At 35.5% G+C, this 25,925-nt stretch overlaps 2 protein-coding genes and 2 non-coding genes across 4 annotated transcripts in view; 2 read left to right on the top strand and 2 right to left on the bottom strand.

Moving 5' to 3' along the window:
* Positions 1–7,575: 7,575 nt before the first annotated feature.
* On the top strand, positions 7,576–19,069 carry LOC129808277 (ATP-dependent RNA helicase WM6). Its single transcript, XM_055858117.1, has 7 exons — positions 7,576–7,661; positions 8,186–8,416; positions 8,601–9,005; positions 13,334–13,452; positions 14,407–14,538; positions 18,354–18,756; positions 18,826–19,069. The coding sequence occupies exons 2-7, from the start codon at positions 8,218–8,220 to the stop codon at positions 18,837–18,839; spliced, it is 1,272 nt and encodes a 423-aa protein (XP_055714092.1). The 5' UTR covers positions 7,576–7,661; positions 8,186–8,217; the 3' UTR covers positions 18,840–19,069.
* Positions 14,692–14,763, bottom strand: Trnap-agg (transfer RNA proline (anticodon AGG)). Its single transcript has one exon. It is a non-coding gene; the product is annotated as a tRNA-Pro (tRNA).
* On the bottom strand, positions 18,143–18,214 carry Trnap-agg (transfer RNA proline (anticodon AGG)). Its single transcript has one exon. It is a non-coding gene; the product is annotated as a tRNA-Pro (tRNA).
* A 64-nt stretch (positions 19,070–19,133) lies between the features above and the next one.
* The window catches only part of LOC129808263 (multiple epidermal growth factor-like domains protein 8), a 48,183-nt gene continuing 41,391 nt past the window's right edge, over positions 19,134–25,925 (top strand). The window contains exon 1 of the mRNA XM_055858094.1: positions 19,134–19,807. Within this exon, the coding sequence (XP_055714069.1) occupies positions 19,562–19,807 (246 nt within the window). The 5' untranslated portion in view covers positions 19,134–19,561. The remainder of the gene's footprint in view (positions 19,808–25,925) is intronic.

A 25,925-nucleotide genomic window follows, 5' to 3' on the forward strand; every position in this document is an offset into this window, starting at 1 on the left:
TTTTTTTTTAATTTCAATTTTTTAAAATTCATTTTAATACTTGTTAAACAGTATATAAAATGAATATTATAATAGTTAAAGGAGTTTTCTTCTCGGTTTTGTTGTTCCTTTTGTTCCCCCCCGGAACCCTATAAAAACTGCCCCCATGAAATTCCCTAGGAAAATTTAACGGTGCTATTACACTAGGATTTTTCACGTTTTAATTTTAAATTCAATTGAGCCAATTGAGCAATAATATTTCTAGAATTTACTTGAATATTCTCTCAACCAGGACACATTTTGCTTTTTAATTGTGAATGACTCCGGAAAATATGTGATACTTAAAATGTCTTATAAGTCACATATCTGTTATGCAGAAGAATCCCCAAAGCTAGAAGAAAAATTTGTAGGGAAAGAGCTCATGAAGCCACTCTCATAGTCCTATTGAAAATCTGTGTAAAGTCATACAAACAGGACATTTCTTGGCACGATAATTTCTTTCAAATGGCTTTGGAGGAAATTAGCAAATTGCTCCCGATACTAAAGCTTTACTCCCGTACAAGTTTATCACTAAATCACTGTACCTATCTTATTTTTTGGCCACAAACGCCACAAATAATTACGAGTAAATAAATTTAATAAGAATAATTTTCTTTAAAAGACTACTTGTTTAACTGCAATAAAATTGAAATTTATGAGCGATTTTAAATTTTAACATTTTAATTAGCTGAATTCAAATTAATTTGAGCAACTACATTTATGCTATTTTAACATATTTAAACGTGTTTTAGTGGACCAAGTATTAGTTTTTATCAATAAATAAATGAAGATGTATCAATTTAATTGGTTTTTAATGCAAAATAACGCACAGAAACAATTCATCTGAAAATTAAATTAAATTTACAAATTGAAAAAATTCTAGTGTGATAGCACGGTAAAGAATGTGTCCCACGTGACCCATGTCCCGGGTAGAAAATTCCACTTCACGTGCCCGGTGAAATCTTTAGGAGGTCATGGTCATAAAGGAAAGCTGCAAAGGAATGTTACGCACTGTCCCTATAGGTATAGTTCCCATTCTGGGGAGAACATTTCGCATAGATTTTCGCAAGTAATCTTTGAATGTGATCTTTTCCAGTGACATAGTCGGGGAATGAATTTTTCCCGCTTTTCCGAGAAAATTTCCTATAGATTTTCTGGAGATATTTCGAAAAGACAACCAGAATACTCCGGAATTTTTCCAAGGGATATTTTTAGGAAAGATTGACGAACTTCTTACCGCTTTCCTAAGGAAATTTCCTATAGATTTTCCAGAAAAATCTTTAGTAAAATTACTGGAAAACTAGGGGATGTTCCATGGATATACCCGGGAAAGCCTGATGAATTATCCCCACGTGCATCTAAAAATTTTCCAAAAAAATTGGTCCAAATGTAGGAAAAAATGGGAAATCTTCCTGGAGGCTTCTGAATTTTATGCCCTAGACACACTTACGACTTAAGCCGAGAGGCGACTTAGTGAAAAATTATGGAAATGTAGTTTAACCATTATTTCTAATATTTCCTACGCTAAGCCGTCTCTCGGCTAATCCTCATGTCTGTCAAGGCCCTTACGTACCTCCATGTAGAACTTTCCCTAGATTTCCCTGGCAATTCCAATAGTAAATTTATTTGATTTTTTTTATTATGATTTTTTAATTTGTTGTTTTTTTCCTTTTTTATTTTCTTGCATTTACTTTTTATTTTTTATATTCATTTATGTTTTAATTTATCTATTTTTCTATTTCTAATTTTGATTTTCTACGCGAGATCTTCGAAGCATCCTCGAAAGAGGCTAATGAGTTTTCCCAGCCTATATGGAGATATTTCCTGCACTTCTTGTTAAATTCTCTGTTTGAAATATTATATCCATATGATACTTTTCGAAGTTCTATATAAACGTTTTCCAAAAAAAAAAACATCTCGACGGAAGTATATCGTTAAGTGAAAATTAATTTCATATGGATTACTTGTAGAACCCTATTGAATTTTCTCCATCTCTATTGGGAATCTCAGTGGCGCAATAGGAAAGGCCGTTGGCTCTTGGACGGATTGATTTCCGGCTTGACTCACAGTGTTTCTGAGTTCAAGTCTGACCCGGTTTTATTTCTGTTGATAATTTTCTATTAATCTTCCCAAACTTTTCTCTACAAATTTTACTCTTTTTACTTGAGTATTCGATGTTCTATTTTTTTTTTTGTAATAAAAACATCTCGATTGAAGTATATTCTTAAGTGAAAAATTATTTTCTATGAATTTTTCCATGAAAGTCTTAAGAAATTTCTTTTTCCTATATAACTTTTCTTTATTAAATTCATCTCGATTGAAGTATATGTAAAGTGGAAATAAATTTTCCAGAGACAGGCTAGTGAATTTTTCATACAACCTCTGTAGGAAACTTCTCAAAGATTTTCCCAAGAAATCTTGAGGAAACTTTCGAAAATCCGGAAAAACGAAGGGATTTTTTCCCATGCAAATTCTCAGGAGCCTTCTCAATAAATTTCTATAGTTTACCAAGAACATTTCAATACTGATTCCACTTAAATTCCTATATAGTGAATACTAAGGATAAATTCTCGAAGTCAACATAGAATGTTCTGTAGGAAAGTCCAGTAAATTCTTTTGAAAATTACCTGAGGAAATTTCCACAAGAAATCATCAAAATTTCTTTAGGAAGTTACCGATTTTTCTGAAGCAGAAAATGCCCTTGGGAAATATCTGTGATCTCCATAGGAAATTTCTACCTCTAAGCGAGGTAATTGATTGATTGATTTGTTTATTGTCATGTCTGTTTTTTGCCCCACGCCCCATGCGGCCATCGCCGTCTTAGCGTTGATTCCAACCTCCAGGACGGAAACGATGGAAAGTTTTTTCATTGGTACATGGGAAGATGGGTATGCTCATAGAGAGAATTTAAAGAAAACCTAGCCATAAAGGCTGTTTGGCTTCTTGCATAGTAATTTCAACAGTATTCCCATGAGTGGAATCTTCGGGGATTTCTAGGACAAAAATTCCATAAATCAATAACGAAATTTCTGTTGAAAATCCTAAGGAATATCATAGGAAACAATCAATGGAAAATTCTCAAGGAATTCATTGGGAATTCTAATTACGAAAATTCGAACGGAATTTTCTGTGATCTCGTTGGAAAATTTCCACATCCCAGAAGGGTAAGTTCTTCAGTTATTTCCTTCAAATTTCCAATTAGGGAATTCTTGAAGAGATTTGGTGGGAAATTCACCACGAAAACATTGACATTTCTAGGGAAAATCCAAAGAAATTCCAGATGAAATAATCCGCAGAAATTTCTCTAGAAATCCTCTGGAGATTCCCTAAGAGACTGACGAATTTTCCAAAGCTGAAAATTCATAAAGAATTCCGTGATTTCCTTGGGAAATTTCCAAGGCTCTATAGGGCAATTTCTTAAGATATTCCGCTCAAATTCCCAATATGGGAAGTGTGCGAGAATTTTGGGTGAAAATTCACTAGGTACACCGGTACACGGTGAACTTTTCCCAAATAATCAGGGAAATTTCTCCTGGGACGCCTTTTTATGGGGAAAGTACGCCTTCGCAGGTAAATGCTGCATTTTTAATCCAAGATCACCCCGCAAATTAGGTTTTGTAGGTACTTTTAAAAATGTTCTCGAATAAATTCTCATAATTGTAGTCTGAGAATATTAATATATACGTTTATGGTTTACCAATTAAACCGATTAAACTAAACCCCTATTTATATTCCTCAAGGAATCCTATCGTTCTCCTTCACATTGATCCAGACTTTACGACACGTAATAAAATGAGGGGGATGTCTTTCCCTCGGAATTATTGCACTTATCCCTGTTGAACAGCCTTTTTGTTAAAGGTTTTCTGGCGAATTCCTGGACAGTTTTGGAAGATGTTCCAGATATTGCCCAAAAAAGTTAAAATTGGAGAATCAAATCGACTTTGATGTTTCTTACTCGGAGGAAATTTGTATATGACATAAATCATCCTTAGAGGAATCTATTTTTGGGTCGACTGGAGCAAAAAAGTTCTCATCAAGATCTCTCGAGCGACAAAACACAAGGCACAAAAGATGACGGAATGTGGGAAAATTTAGCAGAGAAAGTGCCTTTGCGTTTCCCCAATTTACTCCCTAAAAATTTTCAATGTGGGTTTTGTTTTTAACATACCAAATATATTCCTGACTTTCCTGATATTTTGTCTAGGTGGATATCCAGTCAGAGAGCACTCTATGCCCAGGAAGCCCCAGAAAGAGGTTTGCAAAAAAAAAAAAAAAGAAACGCGATAACAAAATTCAGCAAGGGGTGGCTTTGGGTGCGGTGGATGCACCTTTCTCACTCCCACTCCTGCAGAATTGAGTGCGATAGAACGGGAGGGTGAATGGACTCAAAAGGAAAACAAAACACTTTTCACAGTTTATTCACGTGAAGCAGAAAAGGATGGGTATATTTGAGGAAAACTCGAACGCACAACCACCTCCTACAACGGTTTAATACAAACTGGCAAAATAAGCAGAAAAAACTGCGAGGGTGTGCGAAGTGAGCGCCTCTTGTGGATAATTGCTCAAGAATGCGCCAAAATTTGAAAATTTTATTGCTTTTATTGAATTCTTATCCAGAATAGGAGAGAAATAAAGGACAATCCGACAATGAAAACTATAATTCTTCTCTAAATGTTGTTTCTGATTGTATCAGTTTTTGGTTGCGTGTTATTTTTAAGGAACCTCAAACTTTGTGAGTTCACTGCCAGAATTTGCAATGCATTCTTGTTTTTCGACCACACTAAACTTTTTACAAAAACAAAAATTACTCTAAACTGAGCAAATTCAAAACGACAGTTGAATATTCTACACGGGGAAAAAGAGGGTGCGATTAACTTTTTTTCCTCAGAACTTTCCCTCAGAACACTTTTTAGGTGTAAAAATATAATACATTTTTAATGTTAATTTTACACCTTGTTAAGGGAAAAACTAACATGAAAAAGGATAACTTTAACCCCTAATACACCTAAAAAGTATAATATTTACACCTATTTCGGATCAATACTGCAGGGTAAAATCAACATTTACGGAATATTGCCGTGCAAACAGACGGAATTCCCACGAAATATTTTATTCCGGATGGAAATTTTTGCCATCTGCTCTATGCGCCTCTAGTGGATTTCAAACGCAACACAAAAATGCCCCGAAGATTTGAATTTCAAATTGTGTTTTTTCCGAATATAAATAACGGAATGTGTATTTAGAATGTTTTGGATGTAGTCCAGCTGAACATTTCGTCCTTAGACACCTATCATCGGAAAATTCGCCATCTGTAATTATTCAAAGTCAAAAGCCTAATTTTCACCCGTTTTGAGAAATTTATTAATTAAAAGGTTAATGATTTTTTAAAACCCTCTTCTTAAACAATTTTCAACTTCGAGATGGTTTTGTGGTGATTTATAGGCAAATTTAATTCGACAATAATTTTATATGCACCAGATAAATTTGCGAAAAGGAATATAAGTAAGAGCTCTTTCTCAGGAGTTCGAGCAGCTCGCAAATCCTCGGACGCTTTGCCACCCCCTTTAAAGTGGCTTTATTATACCACAAGGATTTACCACAAAATAATTTTTCCTGACTACCCAAAGTTTTTTTTTCTTATGTCTGTACATAATTGTAATGTTGAAGGAATCTACACTTTTTGCAAGTCTCTAGCTATTTGATATGTAGTAAATATTTAATATTTAAGCTCAAAAGTGGCGAATTTTTATATTCTCAAATTCATAATTGATTTTATTTATTTTTTATACTTCTAATATTTTTTAAGCAAAACCCTTTTGGCAATAAAAACTACAATACTCATACGTAATATTTTTTCATTAAAGCGAAAAATATTATTCATTGGTATTGTAATAAAAATTACTTAATTTTTGGGCTATTTTTGTCCCTATTGTTCATAGAAGCACAAAATACACTGAATCAGACTCTGTTGGACTTTCCAAGGTTAGATGTAAGACTTATAATTGATTATGTTTCTCAGTTTAATTTTTATTATTGATTTTCAGTCCGCAAAAAAGTGTCTCGTCGTTAAAGGGTTAATTTAGTTTATATTTTTGTTTTGAATAATAAGAGTCTTTTAGAATATGGAGGTTAAATAACTTAATATGAAACTCATGCGTATATAAAATTTTCTGCACTAAATATTTTATTTCACGACTTACGTGTTGTCGTTTATACGCAATTATTATTGTGACAAAGTCTTTAAAATAATGTAGTTAATAAATAGTTTATATGATTCTGGCTATACCTTTAATCACTGAACTTCGCAGCTCTTACTATTCTTTGTATTTTTTAATTTAAATTATTATATTCTTAACATTTTTTATATAATGGGACTTATTGAAAAAAAAGTATTTTGAATCTAGTTTTCCAATCATTTAAACCTCCTCTGAAATGTTATGAAGATTTAATTCAGTTCAGAAACGCAAAAATTTTTCCACAGTTTTCAAATTTTATTATAATATCATTATTCGTTTTCAAATTTGCTTTCAAAATCAATTTTCATTCACTATAGTGACTATAGTAGATCTTACAATTTTTTCCATATATTACTTGCTCAAAAATACTCCAAACAAATTTTTCGGAATTTTTCGGAAGCAAAAAGCTATCTCGAGGGAGATAGATTTTTGCCCCGAAGAGCATTATTGCAGTTGAATTTCAATGAAGTTGATCAAATTGCGATACAAAATGTTATTTTTTAAAATTAATTTTGTTAGATATGCAATATTTTATCTCAATATTAATTAAATTTCAGAAGAATATGTCAAAATAAGTCCCTGTAGCGCATAAAAGTAATTTTTTAATAGAATTTCGCAATATTATGCAGGAATCTTATGTATAAAAAAGGTAGAGATTGATATATGAAGTAGAATAATATAAGTTGCCATATCTTATGATTCCTTATATAAAATAATTGTGACACTAATCTCAATTACAGCTTCTGGACTGCAATTTTGGATGTTGCTGGTTTATAACGAGAGCTTTTCAATACTGACCGAATTTTCTGACAATCTTGCTGAATATTTTGTCTCAAGAATACTTTTTGTGTTCCTCCCTTTACCCATTTTGTAGGTCTAAAGCCCTTCGGTCTATTATGACCGAGCACCATTTCTGAAAAAGCTAAAATGCTATATAAATAAATAACAAATAAATTACAATTTGTCTCCCTATAAAATTGACTCACACACATTTAAGGCTGTCTCTGTCTCAAGAATATATATCCTGCAAGAAACATCCTTGATGAATAATTCAGTAATTTTCGTTGCCGGACAACGAAGAGCCGTGTGTACGACAAACACTGATTCAATTGTCGAAATTACTTGCAACTTTGATCATAATTTTTTTTTTAATAATATTACACAATTGAATATCGAATTCCTTTTTCTTCTTCTTTTCGTCTTCTTCGTTTTAAGTTTTTAGGCCGAACGCGGAGGTTAATTCTGTCAATACGGCCCATTTTTCTACGTTACTTTTATTACGTGTAATTTAAACAATATAATTTGAGCAACTCGGGTGAATCATCTCACAGTATTTTTGGGACAATTGTTGACAGTGTGGTTTTGTGTCGCAATCCCGAATTTTCTTAAATTTACATCAATTTTAAGGTAATTACTACATTTTATTGTCTTCTAAACTTTCTAATTGAGATTCTGAATAATGAAGTGTACAAAGATTTGTTTTTAATATATTTGCCAATGAGAAATTTGAGAAGAAAAATTGAGAGCTCACACATGCTTCCTTGTTTACAAGAAAATTTCAGTCGCATTTCCGTTTTTAATTTTGATAGTATAAAATTGGTTGAGGAAAAATTTGATTTTTTTATGTAAAGTTTTTGATAAGGAGAATTGAAGATATTTTTTTACAAAATTGCGAAATGTACGCCGGAAATTATTGGGTAGATTTTGTCCCAAAAAAACTCACAGCATGTGTATCGGCCATATTGCAGTGAGTATTAAACGAAGCCGGCGTTGTGCTGGAGAAAAAGCCTCAAAAAACAATCATTATCATTTGAGTATTTGCCCAATTCACATCGCAAATTGTGGCTTGTGGTCTAGAGAGGAGGGATTCAGTGAAAGTTTATCAGAAAGTATTGTGTGAGTGACGCTGTGGTGATTTTTCTTCAATACAGCAAGAGCATCAGGAAGTGTTTGAGGGTGAAAAATGGCCGACAATGATGACCTTTTGGACTACGAGGATGAGGAGCAGAATGACCCAGTTGTTGCTGAGACTGCCGAGGCACCCAAGAAGGACGTGAAGGGCACATATGTGTCCATTCACAGTTCTGGTTTCCGGGACTTTCTGCTGAAGCCCGAAATTCTGCGTGCCATTGTCGATTGCGGCTTTGAGCATCCGTCTGAAGGTGAGTGCAAGCGAGATGGAAGATAACCACAAAAGTTCAAAATGATGATAATTTTGATAGGGACAACAGAGGAATCCCAGTGATTGATTTATCTTTTTCTGATTGAGCTTTTCCAAAGAATTTCAAGAGATTTTTTTCTTGATTTATTTCCTAAAGATTGATATTTCTTTTTCCCCTTCAACAGTTCAGCACGAATGCATCCCTCAGGCTGTCCTGGGCATGGATATTCTGTGCCAGGCAAAGTCAGGTATGGGCAAGACGGCAGTGTTTGTCTTGGCCACGCTGCAGCAGCTGGAACCAACGGAGAATCACGTGTACGTCCTTGTGATGTGTCACACGCGTGAGCTGGCATTCCAAATTAGCAAGGAGTACGAGCGTTTCTCCAAGTACATGCCAACTGTAAAAGTGGCAGTGTTCTTTGGTGGGCTGCCCATTCAGAAGGACGAGGAGATCCTCAAGAGTACCAATCCACACATTGTGGTTGGAACTCCTGGGCGAATCCTGGCTCTCATTCGCAGCAAGAAACTCAATCTCAAACACCTCAAACACTTCATCCTCGATGAATGCGACAAGATGCTCGAGCAACTTGGTAAGTCAATTAATTTTCTATTAAAATCACTTCGACAAATTGCCCTAATTTTGGGTCCCTCATTAAAAATGCGGGATTTTTTCTTAATCCAAAAATGAAGCTTTCTGCATTGATTTTAAATGAGGGTAGAATAATTTTTGTTCTTATCACTCCACGGATACTTGTTCTCTATTAATTGGACAGTGTCTACTTTAACCAGGGAACTACAGTGACTTTTTGCAAAGATAGCAATTTTTTTTTGGGGCAAATTTGCATATTTACAATTTTAAAATTGAATGTTTCACATTAAAAATGCGTAATTAGAATTTTATTGAATTGAGTTTTACTGCCAAGGGAAAACGTAAGGGAAATATATAAATTGGGGAGAGAATAAATTTCTCAAGCTTTCCGTTTGGAAGACAGGAAAAATGTTTCTTGTGAAAGCATTTAACCCTTTAAGGACGATTATAACACCGGTGTCCCATAAAGAAAATAATTTTTCCTGACTATCTAAAGTTACTACATAATTGTAAAGTAGAAGGTTAAAGGAATCTAGGATATTTTTTGCTAGTCTCTAGCTATTTGCTATTTAGTAAATATTTATGCTAAAAAATGGCGAATTTTTAAATTCTCAAATTCATAATTGATTTTATTTATTTTTTATACTTCTAAATTTCTTTAAGAAAAACCATTTTGGCAATAAAAACTACAATACTAATACGTAATATTTTTCATTAAAGCGAAAAATATTGTTCTTTGGTATTGTCAGAAAAATTACTTAAATTTTTGGGCTATTTTTGTCCCTATCGTTCATAGAAGCACAAAATACACCGAATCAGACTCTGTTGGACTTTCCAAGGTTAGATGTAAGACTTATCATTGATTATGTTTCTCAGTTTATTTTTTTATTGCTGATTTTCAGTCTGTAAAAAGTGTCTCGTCGTTAAAGGGTTAAATATTTACTGTGTTATGATTTTTTTCAATTTGTAAATTCAATTTAATTTTCAGATGAATTGTTCCTGTGCGTTAATTTGCATTAAAAAGGAATTAAATTGATAGATCTTCATTTATTTATTAATAAAAACTAATACTTGGTCCACTAAAACACGTTTGAATATGTTAAAATAACATAAATGAGGTTGCTCAAATTAATTTGAATTCAGCTAATTAAAATGTTAAAATTGCTCATTAATTTCAATTTTATTGCAGTTAAACCAGTACCCCTTTGAAGAACATTGTTCTTATTAAATTTATTTACTCGTAATTAATATTATTTGTGGCCAAAAAAAATAAAATAAGTACAACTATATAGTGATGAAATTGTTGTGCCCAGAAATCTCCAGTTTGAATAACTTCATACAGATTTTCAACAAGACACTATGAGAGTCTTTTCATGAGCCCCCTTTCCTGTAGCCCTTTCTTTTGGCTTTGTGCATCCTTCTGAGTAACAGATAAGTGATTTATAAGACATTTTAAGTACTATCACACTTTTTCCGAAGTCATTCACAATCAAAAATCTCGCGGCAGTACAGTAGAGCCTCGCTATAGTCCATATTTGGTTTCAAATTTGACAGTTGGGTCGCACTATAGTCCATGTAATTTTTTAAAATTATCAACGATTTTTAGTATTGAAATTGCTCGACGGCTTCCACTTTCTTTGCGATTGTGGTACTTGTCCTTGCTCTCTTCATTGTGGATCACAGTTATCACAACTACTTAATAAAGTTTGCCAAAAATATTAAAATAATTATGCATGTCGCATACTAAAAAACATAACCTAACTTAAAATCAGTGTTTTGAAATCAACGGTCGATAAATTGTGGACTATAGAGCGATGGCCTATAGCGAGACTCTACTGTATTTAAAATTGAGCAAATTTTCTTGCAAAATGTGTCCTGACTCTGAGAATTTTCAAGTAAATTCTAGAAATCTTATAATGCTCAATTGGCTCAATTGAATTTAAAATTAACCCTTTAACGGTGTTTTCTTTAATATGCGAAAAAAGTTCTAAAACAATGTTTTCTAGGATAATTATGATCCAATAAAGTCGAAAAAACCATCCATTCTTCATTATCTCTTTTAGTTTAGGCGCTAGGTGAGAAAATATAAAAATTTTTTGAAACTCTTTGCTCCTAAAATGCACATTTTTAGTTTTTTCAAATTTTTAAAATAAAATATACAAAGTAGAATGACATATCTTTCAGTAAAAAATAAATTTATTTTAGTGAGATAACTTTAAATCGGTATTTTTATTGAAATTGAAAATGAGTTTTTTTGCACAAATATTTGTTGCTTTTTCTCTGACCTGTCACACAAAACTGGGAATAGCAACAAAATGAAGAGGCAAAATTAGTTCAAACTTTCAAGTGATGTTTATAAGACTATTACCGAGGACGCTATAGCAGTTTTAAATAAATAAAACCTTTATTGTCGCTGTAAATGTGATTTTTGTGAAGACCGCCTGGAGGCGGTCTTACCCGTTAGAGACTTAAGCCGAGAGACAGCTTAACGTAATTATAATCAAAATAGTAGGTGAGATTGTTAAGAATCTCACCTAATAATGACTTGACCAAATACAGGGAGCTCCATCTTAAGTGAAAATGGATTGAAAGAATTTGATATGAATTGCCTACTATTGGGAGCTCATTTATAAATTAATTTTTGAAATTCCCCTATTATGTATTCAAATGATTCAAATATTTTTCACGCGGTAAATGAAATACATTTCTTATGAACCGTTGGTGCTGAAATAGGCAGAAAAATTAGCGCCGGGAATGTTCTGCATTACATCACGTCATTTCTGTAACTTATTCCAAATGCCACTCCCGTGGGTCTGCAATTTTCCTATATCACTGGAGAGAATTCGCGGGCTTTATTTCAATCCCGAAAATCTCTTTGAAAGCGGAACTCCCTGTACCCATCAGTTTTCCACTAACTAAGCCGTTTCTGAGCTTAAACCGAAAGACGGATTACTCAGAGACTGATGGAAATGTAATCTGGGGAGGAATGATAACTTTTCGATAATGTCGAATCGATGAATCTACATCTGCTGGATTAAGCAAATATCGGCTGTTTTCGCATTATTGTGCCATTTATTGTAATACTTCTAAAATAATGTGACTTTTTGAAAAATATTTAATTTACTTACAAAAAGTGTGGCTATCGTTTAAACTTTTCAGAATTGACAGTCGATAGTATCGAAAATAAGTTATTATGTCACCACTGATCATTATTTTTATTATAATTAAGTTAAGCCGTCTCTTGGTTTAAATCGTAAGTGTGTTTAAATCATTATGCATCCCAGTCAAATCCCGAAAGCCAAAATCTCGAAAAGACCACAATTCCGAATGGGTCGATAATTTTGAAATTCAAAATCTTGAAAGCCAAAAGCTCGAATGCTAAAATCTCAAAAAAAAAAAAAAAATCTCGGCCAAAATTACGAAAGTTTAAAATCAGAATTGTTAAAAATGTCATAGCTAATCCCACGATTGCACCTGCAAAGGGTGACATTGAAAAAGAACTGGAGGCAAAGGGTAATTTTCTGTGTTTTGGGAAATTATTCTACACATTATTTTCCGTGTAATTTAGTTCCTTTGAGGATTTTAACCATTTGGGATTTTACCTTTTTGAGATTTTGTCTCTACGGGATTTTGGTCATCACTGAATTCTCACGTAATCAAATTTACCCTTAAATTTTTTCGTCAGATGTCTTTTAGATTTCTGCAGAGAATATCGACCCCTCTGCCGATAAATCTGTAGATATTATTACATAAGTTCATTCTAGCGAAAACCCCCGGTAATTTTCAATGGAACCGCTTTCAATTTAAGAAGTTTACAAAAAACACACAAAAGACTGCAAATCGTTTGACCAATGAAAACAACAAGCCGCGAGACATGGTATTGACGTTTCTTTTCGCCTTAAGACATCATAAATTGTTTCGGTTATTGTTACTTTTTGCTCCATAGCTTTTGTTACTTTTTACCCCAAGTGATCGTTTTTAATAAAAGAATTTCTGGAGAAAAGAATCTTTGTAAAATTCTAAAATAGATAGCGGTTTCGTATTCAAAGAATATCCAGATCTTTTGGGAAATATTCACTAGTGCATCGAATTTAATATAAGTAGCTAATAATTGTTATCTTCTGCAAGCAAAATATTTCAAAAACAGGGCTAAAAATTTCGATATTTTTTATTTTCTAAATTCCTTGTTCAAATTCTAAGAAACTTACGACATTGAAGAAGACCTATGGAGGCTATCCTATTTATCTTGGAAGATATTGAATTTTAAATTTTTCGATTTGTGACTTTTTGCCCCAGTCTCCACTAATATTTATTTTCTTTCTTTTGCAGATATGCGTCGAGATGTCCAGGAGATCTTTCGCAATACACCTCATGGGAAGCAAGTGATGATGTTTTCGGCGACACTCAGCAAAGATATTCGTCCAGTCTGCAAGAAATTCATGCAAGATGTAATTGTTGTCCACTTTTATCCGTTTTCTATCAACCTTTCCACCACAACTCCTCCAGAACGAGTTCAGCCAGTGCCATTCTCACGGCGGCTTCCAACTCCACGATGGACGGAGCCCAATCTGGGAGAGACAAGTTATGGGGTCACTTGAGAGTCGCAACCAAATAATTTACCCTTTTGGGGTGGTCTAAAAACTGCAAATCACAAAGAGAGAAAGAGAGAGAGAGAGAGATGAGCTCGCGTTTGGGGATTTTCCTGGGATTGAAGAAAAACTAAAAAATGAATTTGAGCAAAAAAAAATAAATTCGCGTCGGGTTGGGAACGTTTAGGGACCTCGAGAGAGTCAGAAGAAGGCCCTAAACGCAGCAGGGAACATCGCAGAGACGCAGCTTCACCCAGCGCTCTGAAGAGAGGATTCAACGCAGGACATTGAGGACTTCAGGGAAACATCGGGGAATTCTTTAAAAAAAAATACCAAATTAAAATCAAACAAACTAAAATACTAAAAAGTAAAAAAAGTGCAATTTCCGGATGGAGAGATTTCCTCTTCGAGAGATCATCTAGATTTTCTCATCCTGGAAGCCAGAGAGAGAGAGAGATATCCTGCGTCGGAATTTCGTATGTAAAGCTCATAAAAGTCAAATTTTTAATAATAAAAAATCTTTGTCACTAAAAAATCTAAAAAAAAGACGCGTCTAAAAAAAGCAAGCACAAAAAACCGAACGGATAAAACAAAAAAAAAATAATATGGAAAATTTTAAAATGAAGTGTAGAATGAAAAATAATGGAATATGATGCTGACATGGCCCACAAAAAGAGATTGACGACAATTTTGGACCCCATAACGTGTTTAAAACAGAAACAAAAAAAATGTTGAGATGTTTTGTTGGGTGGGAATTGTTTGGATTGAAGATACTTATACGGCAATTTTTTGTTTTGCTTGAACTATTTACAGCCAATGGAGGTTTATGTGGATGATGAAGCCAAGCTGACGCTCCATGGATTGCAGCAGCACTATGTCAAGTTGAAGGAGAATGAGAAGAACAAGAAACTCTTTGAATTGCTGGACGTCTTGGAGTTCAATCAGGTGAGTCGAAAATTCATTATTTTATTACTTAGGCAAGGAAATGTTGAGGATTTGGCCTCGAGGATCAATCAGAGGATAATTATTGATAAAAAGGATTGTTAGTGTTGTATAAAAAAAATATTTTTCATGAAAAAAAAATATAAAAAAACGTCCGGGCTCGTCCGGGATTTGAACCCGGGACCTCTCGCACCCTAAGCGAAAATCATACCCCTAGACCAACGAGCCACATGCTAGGTGTCGCGCAAAATCTGCTTTCATTTTGCAATACTGAGTTTTGGGTTACTTTCTGTGGAACATTGATGGAGAAATATTTATAAAATACTGCAAGTGTGATAAATTGAAAAAGAAGAGTGTCACACGGAGTCAACGCCTGTTTGCGTCGGTTACGTCTCTGATAAATTCACAATGATTAGAGTTCATACAGATTTTATGCCATTAAATAAATTTAATTGGTAAATCGGGATAAATATTGGTCTTTCTCCACCAAAAATAAATTTAAATCATTTTTCTTTTTAACCCATTTACAACAAACAGCAGAAACAAAAAAACGGCATGAAATATCAATTTTTGATTTTTATTTAAATTTATTGATGAAAATTTCCAGAATAATTTAAATTCTCTGATCATGAATTCGTGCCTTTTATTATAATTTTTTGAAAAGCTTTTCCATGTGAAATGTATTCATAAAAAATAATTAAATATGGTTAATATTGTGGTAAAAAATAGTCAGTATGCCCTAAATGGCATTTGATTGGCTCCTCCTCATTTAACCCATTTATCCCCAGTTCTCCTTTCCCAAACTAGCGTTTTCTTGTAAAGATAGTTCTTTGGAATATAACTCGAAAATAACACAATAAGGGAAGGTGGGGCTACATTGTTATACGATTTTTTTCACATATTTCTAATGGAAACTAGGTTTTAACGTGATGTAATTTGGATAGACCAAATAATTGAGGATTTAAATAAAATAATTATAAGAACCAGCTTCATTTAGAAATACAGTAGACTCTCGCTAATTCAGCTCTTTTAAGATCGGGCTACTTTTTAATTCGGGCAGCTGTTACATTTGAAAAAAGTTTGTTGTCATTTTTCAAGTTTTATTATGATTATCAAATGAATCAAATATGCTCAAATTTGGCATGTTTTGTATTAGTTTTGATGTGATTTTGCATTATTGAAGGATTTTCATGCATTTTACGTTATATATGAGTGTGTAAACACAATATCTATATGCACATGAATAAAAAATCGTTACATTTCAAAAAGTTTGTCGCCCGAATTTCTGTCTAATTCGGCTGACATTTCGGTCCCATATGCCCGAATTTGAGAGAGTCTACTGTAATTAAAAAACATTGTTTTTCGCAGAACATTCATATGCTGCTTTGGGTACTCAGAGTCCCAAAAGAAACGAAAGAGTTAAAAATTAATATTTTTTTTAAATTTTTATTAAGCAAAGTCTCACAATTAATTCAAAATGCAAGTGAATCGATTACATCACTTGCATAATCTCTACAAGATAGGGAAATTTTATAAAAATACGACAGTGTCATAACGACAAAATTTGGTCTTAAATTTGTGAGTAGGACATCACTTAAGGACTATAGAGTCAATATCGAATGCCTATTGCAGAGAGCTCTGTGAAGCTATTAATAATTGATATTAATCGCATTTTCAAACAGTCATCTCGAATTTTACCACATAAGAAATTCTCGATTTAGTCATATTGTCCCCTACAGGGCGTACAAAGAATCCACAATGAACCCCACTTGACCATAAGAAACTTCTTCACTCAAGATAAATTTTACACGCGTTACATCTTCTTTAAAACGCAATTGCAAATCTTTGGTTTCTGAGAGTTTATTTTAGCAAATTGATTTGGAAAAGAACGGTCCATCTGCATTTGGACAATATCGCTTTCAATGGATAAATTCAACTTTAATTTGCACGTAAGGTACAAATTATTATTACAATTTTGATCAAAAACATCAGCTCAGAAATTAATTGGGCTCCTGCAAAAATGTCTTAAATTTAGTCATTTCCATTCAAAAGAATATGATTTTTATCGATTCTAAATATTCCAAGGAATTGTTTTTAAAGAGTATTCATTATTTTCCTTTAGTTCAGAGTACCAAAAAATGCAAAAGAGTCGAGGTCTGAAAGTACAGTGGGACCTCGATAGAGTCAACCCCCGATAGAGTCAATCTCCAATAGAGTCAACAGCTATTTTATTACTCTACGGACTCCGATAGAATCAACTTGGACCCAAATTGACTCCGAAAAACTTTTTCATTATTATTGAAATAATTATATTGTATGACTTTTTCGAAATTAAAATCAGTGATTTGGTGTATCAATGTAACGTTTCTACTCAAAAAAAAAACAATATTATGATAAAATCCGTATATTAACCGTGTAATCAATTTTCGAGAAAATTATTTTCTTTTCGTGATTTTAAACCAGACTGAAAGTTCCCTTGTCTTAAGATTTTTATGGCAAAAAACAAACGATCAGTAAAAAGTTCTAAATGGGCAGTAAAAAATTAAAAATGAGCAGTAAAATATCTAATTATGATAAGTAAAAACCTTAAATCTTTACAAAAATGGACCTAATTTATATATTTAACATTTAAAATAGTTCCATATAAAGTGTAAAGCCCTTTATTTTCCCTTTGCCAAAATTTGGACGAAAATATCACTGTTTCAAAGTTTTTTGTTACTGATCAATTTTAACTTTTTACTGCTCATTTATTCAATGCCGATTTTTATTAAGCCCTATGATCCCGTTTTCGTGTTTTCCTGTAATCACAAAAAAAAAAAAAAAAAACGATTTTGGTGGTGAAGCGGAGTGGTAGGAAGGAAATGAGGGTCATAATAATAATCCCCAGGATGACTTATTAGGGGGTCATCTGAAGACTTCAAGTAGATATCTCTAACCATTTAACGCCCATTTTTCAGAACAAGAAGGAAATGAGAAAAATTGGTTTTATTGCTCTTTTTGTGAAGTTTAGTGCCATAGTTTATGACATAACAAAAAGAACAACTATCAATCTCTTCTTTCATACAATAAAAGTTTAAAATAAATTCTATTTAATAACGTTAATGTCATCAGAATTTTCAAGAATTAAATATCTACCGGAGCTCTTCTAAAAAAAAGTGAAAAAAGAAATCTTTAAGATCGACTTCAATATTAACACATGGATAATAATTTTCACTTCAGATACTTACTAATAATAAAAACATTCTGTAAAATCATTCCTTAATCTTCAACTTTTGCCCAAGCATACCACTTTTTTGGACCAGAGGGTGTAGAAGTCACGGGTTTAGTAAACGAAATATTCTACAATCGTGTTAAATTTATCAATTGTCTTGTAAAAAACATAAAACAATACCCCTTTATATCAAAATTTCACATTTTAATTGATTTTTTTCGGACTCCGATAAAGTCATCGAATTCAATGGAGTCAACAGGCTTGGAAATAATTAGTTGACTCTATCGAGGTCCCACTGTATATTATAAGGATATTTTGGGCATTGATGAGATTTTTACAGTGGAATTTAGTTGTAAAATCAAAAAAATAATTTTTTTTCTAATGGAAAAAAAAACTGGGCTCGTCCGGGATTTGAACCCGGGACCTCTCGCACCCTAAGCGAAAATCATACCCCTAGACCAACGAGCCACATGTTAGGTGTTGTGCAGACTTTTGGTTTATCACAATTTGACCTTGCGCCATTGACTGGCTTTTTAGTTTATTTATTTGTTTTTTGATTCTTCTTGAAATGCAGGAAGGTAAAAATGTTGCAATTTCCTTTCTGCAGGTGGTGATTTTTGTAAAGTCTGTTCAGCGTTGTATGGCTTTGGCCCAATTGCTGACTGAACAGAATTTCCCAGCAATTGGGATTCACCGTGGGATGGTGCAGGAGGAACGTTTGTCACGCTATCAGCAGTTTAAGGATTTCCAGAAGCGAATTCTGGTGGCGACAAACCTTTTTGGACGCGGAATGGACATTGAACGAGTGAATATTGTCTTCAATTACGATATGCCTGAGGATTCAGATACGTATTTGCATCGGGTGGCAAGAGCTGGACGTTTCGGCACCAAAGGATTGGCCATTACTTTTGTCTCTGATGAAGCTGATGCCAAGATTCTCAATGAGGTGCAGGATCGCTTTGATGTTAATATCACGGAACTTCCCGATGAGATTGATCTGTCTTCTTACAGTAAGTTTTTTTTTTGGAAGATTTTTTTGAGTTTTTGGTTTTTAATTTTTATTGTTTGTTTTTTTGCAGTTGAAGGACGATAGAGGATAAACAGTTTGGACATTATTAACTTTGTCAAACATTTACTTTAAACTTAAGTAATTTGATTTAGTGGAATAGATTGTAAGTGATGATTTTCAAGATTGAATGAGCTAAAGATTAATGCTGAAAATGTGTTGGCACATTTTATCAGGCTGATTTTTTTTTCACAAGAAATTCAACATTCAAGAACCAGCAACATTTTTTTTAATATCACAAGAATAAATTGATATTCGTGAAAATATTGTTTTTCTGGATTTTTGGCGGGAATTCTCTTGGGTTTTGTGTCTTGGATAGAAGGTCTCTCAAGTGATTGCAGCGCCGCGTGGTGGCAGCAATGCCGAAAGAGCAGTAAAGTAGAAACGAAGAAGAAGAAGAGTCGATAATATTTTTGGTAGTGGCGATTTTTGTGAGATTTTGTGCAAAATAATTCACATATCAGTGATGTAGTGGACTGAAAGGTGTTCAATGAGTGTGGTGCAAAAGGTGGTAGTGGAAAAGCTGTGCAAAGTGACGTGAAAAGGTGAAGAAAAGTGAAAAAAAGGAAAGGGAGAGGGTGCACATTGAACTTCCCGTGGAGAGAGAGAAATCAGAGGGGGCCTTGGAAAAATTTATTCCCCGCGAATGCGAGATTTTGCGGCCATCGCATTTTGTGTTTGAGTGTGTCCGTCAATTTGTCCAGCCGTGGTCATCAGTGCCACATGAGGGATTCAGATGAGACACCAGCATGGGTGTAATGGACAGGAGGATCGCTGGTGGCTGTAGAAAGTCGTCCGGGTGCGTGCCTGTGGGAGTCACTCTCCTTCTCCTGCTCCACAGTGCCCCACTGTGGGCTCAGGGAGAACTCCCACGGGTGGCAGTTCCTCCTGGACAGACCAATCCACCCAATCAGCCATGCGACCGCACCAGAAGGATCTTCACAGAAGCCTACGGAGAGATTAGCGATGGGCCATCCGGATTCAATTACACTCAGGTGATGTCCCCCTCCAAACTCGCTCGCGTGCCTCTAAATGGGCCAGCTATATTGCAATTGATAGGCATTTTGCCAATTTAAGGGATTAACATGCCCCACCCTTCAGGGGGATCTTTCCTTCCCAAAAGCATCTGTGCAATTTCTACTGCAACTTGCAAGTAAACAATCTGCGCATTCAGCAAGAAATATTTTAAATAAATTTGAGAACAGATTAGGGGAAGGCTTTTAGGCTTCGCAAATACTCTGGCTTCGAACTTCGAACCTAATCTGACCTTATTTTTCAGATAGCTATTAAAATATTATTGTTATTAAGTTAGATATAGGCCAGGTCCATAAAAGAAATATCGGAAAAATATCAAGAGTTCGAAGTCAGAGTATGTGCGAAGCCTCAAAGCCCTGAAAGCTTTTCCCACAGCCAAGTTGTGTTTCAATTTGAAGAAAACCCGGTTCAGATAATTTAATTCGAAATTCTCCTAGCTTTAAAATGAATCCCCCTATCGGCAATCTCAGAAAGATTTGATGTTTAGAAGTATAGATTTTTGAAAACCTTAAAAGCCTAAAATGTATCATATTCATATTAAAGCTTAGCACTGATGAGATATGTATACAAAAAGATTAGCTTAATCCCATTAATGTGCTCAGCAAATACTACAACTGTTATCTGTAATGTCTATCAAATGAGTGATGATTTTGGGATTAGCAGGAAAGTTATCTATAGGCCTGCCATATTTTCCCAAATATGCAAAGAAATATTAATGAAGATTGAATTAAAAAATGTAAATACGGGGAATTTATATAAATGAACTTTGACAGAGGTAACTGGGGGTATTTATTAATTAAAGCTAATTAGAGTAATTGTTAAATGGAATTCTGATTATTCATTTATCAGATAGCAGTAGTAATAGATAGTAAATTTGATTTATTCGAATAGAGAGGATAGAGAATGTCAAGCAAAATGTGACTAAATTATCTACGAGGTGAAAACCAAATTGTTCTATCTCAAATGGAACTATCCTTTTTTTGAGACATTTCTTAAGAACTGATTTTCGTACAATCCTAAAAAAATAGAGAAACTAGTCGTGACAAGAACCTATAAAAGAAAAGTCGATAACCGACGATTCTTTTATTGGTTCCTGTCACAACTGTTTGGTTTTTACAGAACAAGAAGGGGAATAGGGAAACCAGTCGCGACAGGAACCAACACAAAAAGTCGATAACGCAGAAGTACATGAGAACACACATGTGCTAAAAAATATTCAGTAGGGGAATTCTATAACACTCTGGCAATGCCATATGACAATATTCGAGTTCGATTTCGCGAGAGCTGTAGCTGTTTCGAAAATGTGATTCTGTAGTCATGACATTGTCATTTCAGCTCACGTGGCTTTGTCAGCAGTCACACTATTTCAGATTTCTGGCAATTAGATAGATAGATAGATAGATAGATTTATTTGCTCTTAAACCATCTGCGGCTGCCGCCGACTTCACAACCGACCTCATCGGGCAAGACGGCAGAAAATCCCGAATTACTGGTCGTATAGGCCATATTTATTTTCACAAATCATCATTTATGAGTGTGTTTTGAGAAGCTTTGCAGATGGAAAGAGGTGGGTCCCAGCATGGACTCCTAGGAGGAGTACGTATTTGCTGGAGACTAAGCAGGGGATAGGAATGGATGATGGGGAAAGGGAATAATCAACACCAGGGATACAAAGAAAACCAAAACTGTCAAACGTATGAAGGCCGCGAAGAGGCCCCCAGAAGAAAACAAAAAGAAAATCAAACAAGAAGAAAAAAAAAAAAAAAAGTGAATAGACACGCGATGAAAAATGAAGAGACGTGGAGAAAAAGACAAAACAAAATAAAACAAGATCAAGCAGAATGTCAGAAATTACACGAGTGCAAATCAAATAATACAAAAAAGACTACAAATTCTAATGCGCATATGAAAAGTGAGACCCGAGCATCAGCAGAAGTAATCAAATCAAATACGGGACATCCACACACGCAACAAGAACCCGGGACACCAGCCACCGCCTCCCAGAGCCCAGACAACAACCCAAAGAAAACCCCCGCCGTGGCAAACCCCAAAGCCTCCCACGCCCACCTGACCTTCACAATTTCGGGCAAAAGAGAAGCTGAAGGCCGAGAGAAAAACCCAGACATAGGCAAAGCTAGTGGGGGAGCTTCAGTTACAGGATAAACGAGTTAGCCCAGGCAGTACATAAGGTATCCCCGCAAGCCGCCAACCACTCATAAGAAGCAGAGACTGGATTATCCCAAGCACGCATCGCATTATGTAACTATCCCGCGGCGAAAATGAACCCCGGACGTTCAGCGCAATACTCCGCCCAAATCAAGCGCTTCAATCGATTCGAAAAGGTCTGGTAGCTTATATGTGGTTCTTTCAAGTTTAGAGGCAGTTCATTATATAGAGAAGGTGCCACATATAAAAAGGATCTTTTAAAAAGTTCCTTCCGCGGAAATGGAACTGCTGCGGGTGCTACACTTCGCAGTGGTCTACCTCTATTAGTATTATAAAAACCACCACGGACAAAAAACACTCTAAGAGTCTTATATTTAAAACTGTACGAGAGAGGGAGTATACGGAGATCAATGAACGACTTAAATAAGGAATCGCGCTTACTTTTACGAAGTATGGCTCTCAAAGCACTTCTTTGAGCCATTCTCACGGGCTTCAAGTTAGTGTGATAGGCACTGCCCCAAAGTGTAAGACCATACTGTAAGCGAGAGTCTACACACGCGAAATAAAACATGCGGGAGACACTCAAAGGGGACAAGCGGCCAATATGAAATAAACTACTAATAATAGAGAGCAGGCTATTTTTCAGTTTTTGGATTTGAGGCTTCCAATTGAGTGAGGCGTCAATAGTTACTCCAAGGTAACAAAACTCTTCAACATATGGAATTGTTAAGCAAGAGTTTCGACAGACGTATCCATTACAAACAGATGAATGACATACAATAGGTTCAGGAGTAGTATCTGATTTTCGAGGGAGAAAACGCATACCCCTTGATTTGTTACTGATAACCATGTTATGTTCATCAAGCCAGGCTTTGGAGGACCTCAAGTCCCTGCTTACGCTGCCATCGACTTCCGCCCACGAACTTCCTCTGTATTGCAGTACAAGATCATCCGCATATGCGACCACCCTCCCTTCACGCTCCATGTTCAGAAACTCATTGATATATATCAGAAAAAAGAGCGGACCAAGGACTGTGCCCTGAGGTACTCCGCGATTTAGAGTGCGTGCCCCACTAAAGCTACCCCCAATCTTCACTAGTTGTGTTCTGTTATCTAAATAGGAAGCAAATAAATTTAAGGCAATCCCCCTGATACCACAGTTACCCAGCTTATCCAAAAGGATCTCGTGGTTGACAGTGTCGAAGGCTTTAGTCAAGTCAAGGAAAATAGCTGAGACACAGTCCCCATTATTTACAGCTTCATACACATCCGTCATTACCCTCAGCATAGCGTCCTCGGTACTTCTACCCTCCCTGAAGCCATACTGATAATCACTGAAGAATTTAGTCCTGTGCAGGAAATCAATCAAACGCGTCTTCAAGAGTTTCTCAAAAACTTTTGAAAAAACAGATAATAAAGATATTGGGCGATAGTTGCTCATTTCTGTTTTGTCACCCTTTTTAAAGATAGGCACGACTACCGCGGATTTCAAGCAATCGGGATATACCCCATTTTCCAGGCAACGATTAAACAACACCTTCAGAATATCGACGATATAGAATACTATATGTTTTACGCAAGTGGTGGAAATACCATCAAAACCCACAGACTTCTTATTAGTAAGGGAACTTATAACCTTTAATATTTCCATCCCGGTTATAGGACCTAGATAAAGACTATTTAAGCATGAGGAAACGTTGCTTCTATGGTTGTTTGATGCATTTGCATTATTGGAATTAATTATATTCAAAGGACCCTCAACAAAGAATTCATTCATTTTATCCGCGATCATCTTCTCATCAGTTATCGAAATACCACCGCACTTTATCTCTATCAAATCATTCCTACTCCTGGCATTACGACCCAATGCCTTATTGATAATTACCCATTGCCTTCTTCCATCCCTTCCCGCCTCCCGAAACTTGTCCTCATAATATCTACGCTTCTCCTCGACGACCAATCTTCTCACGTTCTTCTCAATGGCTCTAAGCTTTTCCTTTAAACGAGCATCACCAGGGTGCTTCTTGTATCGCCTACTAAGATTATTTTTATAGGAAATCAACTTTAGTAAATCATTAGAGATCCAGGGCTTTAATTTCTTGTCTTTACGCCTACCCTGACCAGAATGAATGGTGCATCTAGCAATATATTCATTGAGCTTATCAATAAAGCGAGAGAAAGATACATTGGCATCTCTAACTTCAATCACATCCTTCCAATCCTCTCTCATCAGCATCTCTGTCAAACGGGGGAAAGAAATAGAAGAAGTATGAATGGCATTTGTGGGCTTACAGTTCGGGAGAACATTCAGTATATCCAAGACCAACATCGAATGATCAGTGATTCCGAGATTGCGCACAGTAGAATTATTTACAAATTTGTTTGTGTTATTTCTAACGAAAATATTATCGATACACGAGCTATTATCATTAATGCCAAAACGAGTAGGTTCATGAATGAGGGCTTCAAATCCAAAAGACGACAACAGAAACAAAAAATTGTCTCGCTCGATGGAATCAGAGAGTGTATTGATATTAAAATCACCCAGTATGTAAACATTGGCGACTGATGCACAAGAGCACAAAAAATCTTCGAGCTCCGAAAAAAATTGTTGGACAGCCACAGAGTGAAACCGGTATATGCATAGAAAAAGAAACGTATCCCCACTGATATTACAACTCAGACAAAGACAATCGCACGAGTTTACGGATATTTTCCTGAATTCTGTTACCGTTAGCTCATTGCTCACATAGACACCAACTCCGCCCGCCCTATATGCATCATTGCAATTTGCGTAAAAAGTAAAATCATTCATATGGTATACTAGTTTTTCATGATCCCTGATCCAGGTCTCAGTAACGAAAATCATATTGGGCATAACTGGGAAAGACGAAATATGTGCGACAAGGCTGTCGAAATTTGCACGTAAGCTTCGGATATTCTGCAAAGCAACTCTCAACTTACAATTTTTTGGGGATTTAGCAGGGCAAAGTGGGTTTGTGTGAGTGTTTGTTATTGAATTAATCCGAGTCATTTATGAGTTTCAAATCATCAAAGGAGTTCACAACGTGAACTCTGTCTTTCTCCTTCTTCCTCACAAGAACCCTGCCCTGCCTTACCCAAACATATTTCCACTCATTTTCCTTTGCGTAAATCCAAGTCTCATTCAGAAGCTCTCTGGCATAGGCCGAAATTCTCTCCTTGATACGAACAGTGATCTCCTCGCCTCCAAAGACCGTTGCCTTCAGTCCCATATTGTCGCGTCTCATCTTTTGGCGGGAAATCCCGAGAACCTGGTCACGCAAGCGCCGGCTAGCAAGCCTCACCACAAGAATATCTCCGGGCACTCGAGCAGAACCTGATTTGGAACTAGTTTTGGAGTCAAACTTTTTTTTGCGCCTTATCACAAAACTGTCCGCTATTTTATCAGCTGAGATATCAGTGCCAAGCGCTGAACACAGTATTTCCTCTGCATGAATGTGAATGTCACCATCAAGTCTCTCCGGAACATTGTGGATCTCTACTGCCGTGAGCTCCGCCACTCTATCCGCGTCCATCACCTTTCTCCTAAGATAATCAATCTCCCGCTTCAGATCAGAGTTCTCATTGCTGAGACGCTTTACTGCCTCCAAAAGTTCCTGCCGAGTAGAATTTGCGAGATCCACACTTTTCCCCAGATCTCTGCATGTAGAGTTAGTTTCATCCACCTTTTTCTCAAGGCCCTGACAAACAGCATTTGTCGCTTCAAGCCTCTTGGTCATATCCGCCATGGTCACTTCAAAAGTCCTCCGAAAATCCTCAAGAGACCCTTCCGGAGCCTCTGGCTCAGACACAGATTCCCTCATGAACTCGCTTCTCTTGTCTTGGCACGCATAGCATCTCCAAGGTATGTCAGCGCTCATTACTGCCTCC

This window comes from Phlebotomus papatasi, chromosome 3, assembly GCF_024763615.1.
Source record: "Phlebotomus papatasi isolate M1 chromosome 3, Ppap_2.1, whole genome shotgun sequence".
NCBI classification, from domain to species: domain Eukaryota; kingdom Metazoa; phylum Arthropoda; class Insecta; order Diptera; family Psychodidae; genus Phlebotomus; species Phlebotomus papatasi.